The 9,741-nt window shown below is 42.1% G+C and overlaps 1 protein-coding gene across 10 annotated transcripts in view; it reads right to left on the bottom strand.

Annotated features, from left to right (window-relative positions):
- LOC118405281 (dnaJ homolog subfamily C member 13-like) overlaps positions 1 to 9,741 on the bottom strand; it is an 87,169-nt gene that overhangs the window by 40,612 nt on the left and 36,816 nt on the right. For all 10 annotated transcript variants that reach the window (XM_035804691.1, XM_035804696.1, XM_035804695.1 and 7 more), the window contains 3 exons: positions 4,792 to 4,854; positions 3,836 to 4,042; positions 2,394 to 2,596 (listed from right to left, as the gene is read on the bottom strand). In XM_035804691.1, coding sequence (XP_035660584.1) covers positions 2,394 to 2,596; positions 3,836 to 4,042; positions 4,792 to 4,854 — 473 coding nt within the window. The remainder of the gene's footprint in view (positions 1 to 2,393; positions 2,597 to 3,835; positions 4,043 to 4,791; positions 4,855 to 9,741) is intronic.

Below are 9,741 nucleotides of genomic sequence, written 5' to 3'. Positions count from 1 at the left end.
TCTCCCAGCCATTGGTCGCTCACATTCCGCATATGGTCCATACCATACAAAAGTTCAGCATAATACAGATAAACATATACATAAGCAATACGTACGCAATACATCAGCCATACATAAGCAATAATCATGTGACACAACATTGGTTTTATTACACTGTGTCTGATACAGACAAAAATTTACACGTGTGCTTCGCAAGAGACAAAATTCCAACGTGTACGGCGGTGACAGGTGCATAACAGACGACAAGGCAGCCAGACACACCAGAAGCAGAGAAGGCATGTAGAATCCCATGTATACTACCTGGTCAATCACTTAAACTTGTCCGTCATTACCCGAATAAACACCTAAGTAACCTTAACACATACTCACTGGTATGGGGAGAGATTTACTGCTAATCACCTTTGAGATTACATACTCAAATCCCCATCCAATTCCTCGAGAGATGGACACGCAGCACGCAGACGACACCAGCAGGAGACTTGAGCTCGCTTACCTTGGCTACGGCGTGAAAACAGAAAACGTGTATACCTACCCATCCTCTCATATCAGCTCCGGAGTTCCATCCGTACTTAATACTAAAGAAAATCTTCATAACCTTAACCTTAACTTCCGGGGGACCTAGCCACGGTGATTTACAGGCAAAACAGGAACCAACACACAATCTACAACAACCAATGTACCAGCACACCCAGCCGAAAGATTTGCACCATCAGAACCGCAAGACACGAAGTGGTCTGTCTTTGCTCAGCACAACTTAACAATAACACACTATGTTAAATCTATGTAATCCGAGTCAGAGTCCAACGCGAAGTCCTCCAGGTACGACGGTCTGCGGCGATGTCGTCGTGGTCTCGGGACGTCAGCAGCATGGCTTGTCGAAGGCCTCTCCTCTTCACTGTCACTGGAGACGTCCTGGTCTGGATGCACAGCTGGTCGTCTCTCCCTCGGCGGAACAAGTGTCTTCGTGACGGTCGCCTCGTCCTGGTCATCTTCATCGCCAGACTGCTGGTCGGAACCTGAAACGGAAGCAGAACAAGTGCCCTGGGACTCCTCCCCAGACGTTACTGGATCCTCTGAAAGAGAAGCTTCTCGGCGCCGGTTACGGTTAGGGCGGGCGGGCCGACGGGGTCGGTCATTCCGCGGATCGTAATCCGGGTCGTCCTGGGTGGGAGAGAAGGGTATCATGTTCTCAAAACTCACACATACTACCTTCTGCTGTGCCCTCCCTCTCATGCCACGCACTTCGTAGACCTGATCGCTAATGCGGCGCAAGACCTCAAATGGGCCTTTAGTCTTTGGCGCCAATTTCCGCGCAAGCCCCGTTGGTACCTGTTTGTTCAGAATGAAGACGGTGTCGCCAATGTCATAGGGCTTGCCATGAATTTTCTTGTCATAGAGCTCCTTCTGTCTACATTGCTGTTGCTGTGTCTTCTCCTGTACAAGCTTAAACACCGACGGTAGGCGGTTCCGTAATACCTCCACGTGTTCATGAACCTCACCGACGTTAGTAGGGATGCGCGCCATTAGATGAATGGGAAGACGTGCCTCGCGACCGTGCATCAGGAAGTAGGGCGAGAACCCGGTTGTCGCGTGACAACTTGTATTATACGCGTACTTGACCGCGGGCAAGTGCTCATCCCAGTCGCGCTGGGTGGGCGACACGTAGGCGCGCAAGATATTTCCCATTGTCCTGTTGAAGCGCTCAACAAGACCGTCTGACTGGGGATGATACGGCGTCGTCCGAGTCTTATGAATTTGCATTAGCCGACAAAGGTCCTTCACCAACACAGAATCGAAATTCCTGCCTTGATCTGTGTGTAGAGACTGTGGAGGACCGTGGACGCAGATCCAACCTTTGTAGAAACATTTGGCTACAGACTCTGCCGTCTCATTCTCCATGGGGAAAATCTCAACCCACTTCGTGAAATAGTCTGTCGCGACCAAAATGTATTTATTTCCAGCACGCGACTTAGGAAGGGGGCCGACGTGACAGATGAGCCTACCTGCTAGGATAGTATTCACATATCCTGATGAGCATATTGAGTATGAGTGTGACAGATGAGCCTACCTGCTAGGATAGTATTCACATATCCTGATGAGCATATTGAGTATGAGTGTGACAGATGAGCCTATCTGCTAGGATAGTATTCACATATCCTGATGAGCATATTGAGGATAAGCGTGACAGATGAGCCTACCTGCTAGGATAGTATTCACATATCCTGATGAGCATATTGAGTATGAGTGTGACAGATGAGCCTACCTGCTAGGATAGTATTCACATATCCTGATGAGCATATTGAGTATGAGTGTGACAGATGAGCCTACCTGCTAGGATAGTATTCACATATCCTGATGAGCATATTGAGTATGAGTGTGACAGATGAGCCTACCTGCTAGGATAGTATTCACATATCCTGATGAGCATATTGAGGATGAGCGTTGCTAGTTCGGACTCGTTCATGACGGCCTGACTGGTGGCCAGTAGACACCACTTGAGCTGAGGAATGTTGTGCAGCGGCCGCCACCCGTCCATACCCTGCGCCCAGCACCGAGTCTTCGCTGTGATCACGCCCTCCTCCCAGAAATCCTTCATCTGCGGAACAAACGGACAACAATCTTACATTCAGTGTGTGTCCATCCATTTAAACATGCGGACAACAACAATCATTGTGAACATTTTATCATACAGGGTTATCTGCTATGATAACACCTCCACTCAGACATCCTCCATCTTGGGGAGGGGGGTATGGCAGCAAGAAGATTAAGGTCTCAGAACACAGTATTTATACGCGACCCCCGTCCCCAAAAGTAGTTCGGGTTAAAATAGTGCACCGCAGTACTTGCAAAGGCCGTAGTTATTCTTCCGTGTACAACAGCGAGGTGGAAACTGTGGTGAATGGTAGAGGAATATATCGTTGTTGATACGGTATAAGTTGGATTACGTTGCTCCTTCGGCCAGCGGGAATTTGCGCCTTGATACTGTTACCGGCACTTCCTGTTCGTCGCCTGCAGTTCCATGACCTCCGCTGGGGGTCAAATCAAAGTGTCTTTTATAGAAAAACGAGCAGGCAAATCTACGCTCATTTTCAGATAGGTTGTAGGTCGTACCCTCGACTTCAACATACTAAATTCTTGTAAATTGTATCTGCACCTTTCTATAGGTTTTGAGTCGTCGAACCACCTTACTTTGGGGTCCTTAACCATGTAAATCCCCATAGGCGAAAAACTGTGTTCTGAGACCTTTACATGTAACTGCTCACGTGGACTTATAAGACACGAAGCAACAAAAACATAGATTAGTACAACTACAACACACTCTCTATCGATTGTAACACTAAGTTGTATTTTGTAGCTAGAATGTCATTATCATAATACTTTTAAGATTTTTCATCAAAACTGTGATCTAACAGAAAAACACAATATGTATTACCGTAACAATATAAACCATGCAACCTGAAACTTTGATATGTGGAGTTCAAAATCAGTGCCAAAAAATGTCAAGTGAATTCTTCAGGTAAAATCTCTTTTAAATTATTCCACCTTTTTTTAATAATCATAAAAAAAGTTTAAAATCAACACTGAGTTTGAATTTGAATGGGAAATCTAGTTTTTTTTTTCCCCTATTCTCAATAGAAAACCACACTCAGGATAACACTAACTTAAAGGTTCTTTATTCACAAATTTGGTTGACTGTCAACCAAGACTGTCTTTGTTATAGAATATGATAATCATTGAAAGTATCCCTGGCTTGTTTGAACCTTTTTATCAAGCAGAATATGATGTTTTTTATCTTTCACATTTTTAGATTAATTGTTAAAATTTTAATCCCCACCTCATTAATGCTGTACGGCCCCAGCCTCTCCTTGTCAGCGTTACCATAGTACCACTCCTTCTCGCTCTCGCGCATCATGTCAGGCGAGGCCTCGATCACGTTGGTCTGTGTGGGCACCACGGCGCGGGACGTGTGCAGGTGTGCCAGGGTCAGCAGGTCTACCAGGATCTTCACTCCGTTGGCGTCCATCAGTTCTTTTACATTTCTCTGGAAGAAGACATGGTTGTAATCAGGACAACATTTGTTAATCAGGGTTCGAAATAGACATACTTAACTTGCAATTTGCACATAATTTTTGAGATTTGCATGTAAAAATTTTCTGAACTTGCAATCTTGCATGTTGAAAATACATGGCCTATAGTTAAAATACTGAGGCCACGATGCCTTTGTTTGTCTGACGGGGATCGTCACCGGTTGTCAGTAGGTGTTATAAACAATCAAATTCGGCTTTGCTACAAAGTTTAACTAACATGCTGATTATGTGGATATCTTTCCAAAATTTGCAGTTCTGTCTATATTTTCATGTGCCAATTTCAGTCCATCAACAGTGACAGAATGGGCAAAATTCTTATCCATCCAGAGCAGCAACATTCCACCAAAGTACAGAATGATGGATGGTGGCTAGAACATTGCAGTATAGACTAGTTGTATTTTGCATGTAAATATTTTAAATTGCACGTAAAATTTTTGCCAACTTGCAATTTTGCATGTAGCAATAAAAAAGTATTTCGATCCCTGTTAATTGACTTACTTCTCCTGTCTACCCCAGTCAGCATTGGCTGCCTAAACAACTACAAAATATTAATGTACCTCAGTGTGCTAAATGTTGACAATATTCCTATTCCAGCCATAACCAAATGATTGCATAATGTTTCTTAGAAAGGGAAGGGTGGTTGGCAAAATGTTGACCAAAGTTTCAGCATGATCTGACGCAAAGCAGTCTGTAACACTCTTACCTTGTTGAGGATAAGTTTGTTGAGAAACAGCACCAGGCGATCTCTCTCCTGCCGATCTGTGCACTGTTAGGGAACATCAGGTCATGGTGAGTTCATCGTATGAAAGCAGACAAAAAGACTGAAGTTTTTTGGCATACAGGGATACAACATCTGCTGCGATGACACCCTCCACAAGCTTGTACAAGGCTTGAAAAATTGTCTGACTGCATTACAAGATTCACTCCATATGATATACATGTAGAAACTTTACGTTAAACCTGTTTGCCAGCGTATGGGAGTATTGAGACAGTGCTAGAAAAAGGCTTGGGTCAACCTGTTATTCTTCCTAAAAAATGTACTATTATAGTAAAGTAATACAAAATGTCCCAAGCTTATGAGAAACCCTAATATTCTGTTAAAGAATAAGTTACTAAAATTATAATTATAGCTTCCTGGAACTATATACATTTTGTAACAGAATGTGTGGTTCTGTATTATATACATGTAGCATAATTATGCATGGTTCTGTAATACTATGATCTATTGAATATATTCCTTGCATTGAACAGTACAAAATTATTACACAAAAGTGTGTCATTGTCAGGCAATTGGAGACAGACTGTGTGGCCTATTTTGACCAGTCTTCCCCAACTCTTACCACATGAGGGGACTCTGATCATTTCTTATCATAAGGCAAATGTTGACTGAGCCTGTTAAGTTGTTCAAAGTCATACAGAAGTGAAAGCAGACAACACCCCCATATGCATGTTGTAACCCTAGACAGAACAGAGAGGGCTCGAAATCCCCCCTCCCAATAGGTACACTTTGCAGTAAGCACACACAATTTTTTGTACCAGAAAAATTAAAAGTCTGCTCAAAAGTGACATCGTACAATGCACATTGTTCATGTTTTTAGGAAGAAACCATATCAACCCCATAATGCTCAGAATTTCAGTGGCAGTATGAACAGTACAACAAACAAAACTCATTAACATTAACTTGATCCTTTATGCACTTGATGTACGACTAGACTATAGGTACATGATTGTAGGTGCAGACATACACCAGAGAGTGCATGCATATCTCCCCTAAGCTTCATATATTGTGCAGGGTCCCGGACTATTTTGAGCCCTACATGCAGAAATGAAAGCTAACACCCCCATGGTGTAATCCAAGACGGAACAGAAGTTCTTGGCAGAATACCAACAACTGAAACTAGCCATGCATGAGTTTCGGCTCCTATTGGAATTCAGTTCACACATCAGTTGAATGCACTTCAGAGAAGACCAAGAGCATTGATTGACACACAGTCAAAGTTTGGTAAAAGTGTCACAGGTATGTTTATAGTCAATCTATTCTTTTTTCTTTCAAATTGTCTAACACTTAGATCTGTTGGAGGTCAAGTTTAGGGCAAAGTTGCATGATAATTTACGACAGGTTTCAACTGACAATCCACCAGGCTGTATGTGGGCGTAACAGTACATCAAGCAAAATGTTTTCCCCATTACTAAAGGTCTCTTTCCTGAGTTTTTTCACTCTATTGAAAGAAGTACAGAGCTCTGTAAACCCTTAACATATTTGGCAGAATGCCAAGGAGTGAAACAACTGCTACAGTGAGTTCCGGATTCTATTTCCTTTTTACCACAGTTGTATGTACATATGTACAAGACATGCACATCAGACAAGACGGAGGATTTGGATTGACATACACGACTATATGGCTGTCTCAGGTATGTACATTCCATCTTATTTGTTTTTTGTCGACCACTCAGATCAGTTGGAGTTTAAGTTTAGGGTTAATTATAATCAGACTGAGTGTATGACTCATGGCAAGTCCAAAGGGTGCGTGGGTGTATTAGAGTCTGACTTAAGATCACAAACATGTAGTAACTGTTGCTTTGTGTCAATTTAGCAGTGATCTAACCATATTAAGTACATGCAAGGAGCAGTCACTGTGAACTACATGTACAACAGATGCAGGTAGGGGGGACATTTATTTAAACTTGGCAAGGTCTAGGTTGGTTTGAACAGCTATATAAACTTACATAGTATTACCTGGCATCTGAGACTCAACTTCAGTGAACAGGTCACCATAAAACTCAGTCACCGTGTATGTTACACTGTGTCAGTGTTGACTTTCTTAGACACTACAGTTACAAACAGTCACAGAAATTCAGAGTTGAGCCTGCAAATTTTCTACTGTTAGGGGCCCCAGGGCAGCATATACTTAAAGGGCTCAAAATACCCTTTAAATATACAACTTACAATTTGCGGTTTAAAATGTTTGAGACTGCAGAATGAAGTGAAGTGCAGCCAAATGCTATTAGGTGACTTTGGGTCCATCCGAAATCTTATCTTTCCTTTCCAATAATACAGGACAAAAAGCTGAACAAACAACCGAGCAAGTGACAAAGGCCGCCTGCAAAATGATGAGCCTACGTGACAAACTACAGCACTTGGACCAGCAGGCCAACAGTCATGCTGATAACTTACAGACAGTTTATGGGAGAGCTCTAAGAGATGCTATTGTCAGTGAGGACTTAATCATGGAGACAGAAGTATTGAAAAGTCTTGGAGATCTGTACTTGGAGAAAGCAAAGCTCAACAAAGATTCAGCAGAGTTTGACAAGGCTGCTGGTCTGTATGCTGCTGCCCTACTGCGCTGCACAGATCCAGATATGGGAGAAACACTGGAACATCGTATCGGCTACATGGAGAAACTGTCCAGACAACTGCTGCAGGGGTACACTCCACACTTCATGTGGTTGTCTTCAGACTACTGGGGTACTGCGGACAACAATGTCTTAAGGGTGGCAGAGATTTGTGTCAAGCTGGACCAAGTGGCAGACATTCCTGTCAAACAAAACTTTCAGTTTATCGAAGACACCTACATACAAGCACTAGTGACAGCCATAGCAAACGGGGACTCGATGTTAGAACAAGAAGTCCTGAAGTCCCTGGGGGATTCGTACCTTGAGAAAGGGAAGAAAATGCTTGACGTGTCACGGTTGTCCATGGCAGGTGCCATGTACAATAAGGCCCTGACAAGATGTGCTGGGTCAGAAGTAAAACAGGTTCTCCTTCATCGTATCAAGTATATAGAGAAGATGGAGGCAGCTATCAAACAGGTAAGACACTAAGAGTAATTTACTAATAGTATACTAAGTGCTGTGTTTAGCTTCACTTTTAAAAATTAATCAGAATTTCAGGATCTTGAGACATTGAGTCACTGGAATGAAGCTTAGATGTCTGAGGTGTATACAAACTATAAGACTTACAAAGACAAACTTTTAATCAATGTCAGTATTAACAGTACTAAAACAAACATTATCCAGTGTGCAAAAATGTGGCTGACTCATAGTAACAATAGTATTTTTGTAAATGTAAGCATTTTAACTGTAGGGGTTCTAAATTATTTGTGTATTACGTGTAATGTTATTATATCAACAAATTCGACAGTGAACATAAAAAGAATTTACACATTGAATCTGACTCTTAAAAAGCTGGTTTGTTGTACCTACTGACAGTTATACTACATTGTAGCTATATTTTGTATGCTGGTCTGTTACACCAAAGGGTGGCAATACCAGCTTTATAGATACAGAATGATACATGTAGAAGTCGCTGTGTTACGCCCAATGGTGTTTAATAAGATACAGATGATACGTAAGCTGGTGTGTTATGCCAAGAGGCAGTTTTATCATCTGATTCAGATCTAATAGTTATATAAACTCGGCACAAAAAGTTTTGAATATCAACTTCGGATGATCATATTTCTGTTGTTTCTGCATCAATTTTAATGTGTTATATATCAATAGAAAGCATGTGTGATTTCCTTTTATATGGTATCAAACTCCTTATGATTTTAAATTCTCGGAACGAGCAACAGGGCTACTTACGTCAGTGGTTCACGAAAAAAAAGTGCCCAAATTTTAATTTTGGTGTTCAACTCTGCATCATCCTGCTGGTATGGGTGCGGTGTCAGAGAATCAATCTTATCCTTTTTTCACATAATCTTTGGTATACAGAACATTCAAGTTTATCTTTAACATTTAATAAGAGTACATGTGCCCTTTTGACTGTTGGATGACCGAATCAAGGTGCGGAGGTGGCAAGGAGAATGCCACGCTGTCGCACGGATAGAGCGTATATATCGCTTGGTGGAGGCAGTGTCATGGTGTGGTGTATGTATGGCTGCCACAGGAAAAACAAGGTTCACCCTCATCCCAGACAATGCTTTGAGATACCATTCTACACCATTCTCCATGCAGTCTTAATGTCATACCTTGTCAGCGTGTGTGGGGGACCAAATGCAATTCTGCAAGTGTTAGACTACTGTTGGACGGGCTGTGTAATCTTACAGAATGTCATTCGACCCCATACTGAAGGGGTAAGACATTGCGACTGAATGGGGAATGGTGTCCCTGTATCTCACAGCACTGAAGTTGTCTTGCCTTGGATGATAGTGAACCTTGTTTTTCCTGTGGAGGCCATACATACACCACACCAAGCGCTACGCGCTGTTAGGCTCTATCCGTGCAACAGTCAGCGTGGCATTCTCCTTGCCGCATCCACACTTCGATTTGGTCATCCAACAGCTAAAAGGGCACATATATTCTTATCAAATATTAAAAATAAACTTGGACAATCTGTATACCAAAGATTACGTGAAAAAAGGATAGATTGAATCATTGACACCCGCACCCATACCAGCAGGATGATACAGAGTTGAACACCAAAATTGAAATTTGGGCACTTTTTTTTCGCGACCCACTGACGTAAGTAGCCCTGGTGCTCGTTTCACGAATTTATAATCATAAGGTGTTTAATACCATATGAAAGGAAATCACACACGATTTCTATTGAATACATATATAACACATTAAAATTGATGCAGAAACAACAGAAATATGATCAGCCAAAGTTAATATTCCAAACTTTTTGTGCCGAGTTTAGATACAGAAAACACAA

This window comes from Branchiostoma floridae, chromosome 18 (assembly GCF_000003815.2).
Source record: "Branchiostoma floridae strain S238N-H82 chromosome 18, Bfl_VNyyK, whole genome shotgun sequence".
Taxonomy (NCBI): Eukaryota; Metazoa; Chordata; class Leptocardii; order Amphioxiformes; family Branchiostomatidae; genus Branchiostoma; species Branchiostoma floridae.
Note: the sequence above shows the minus strand (reverse complement) of the source record. Positions and strands in the feature narration are given on the sequence as shown.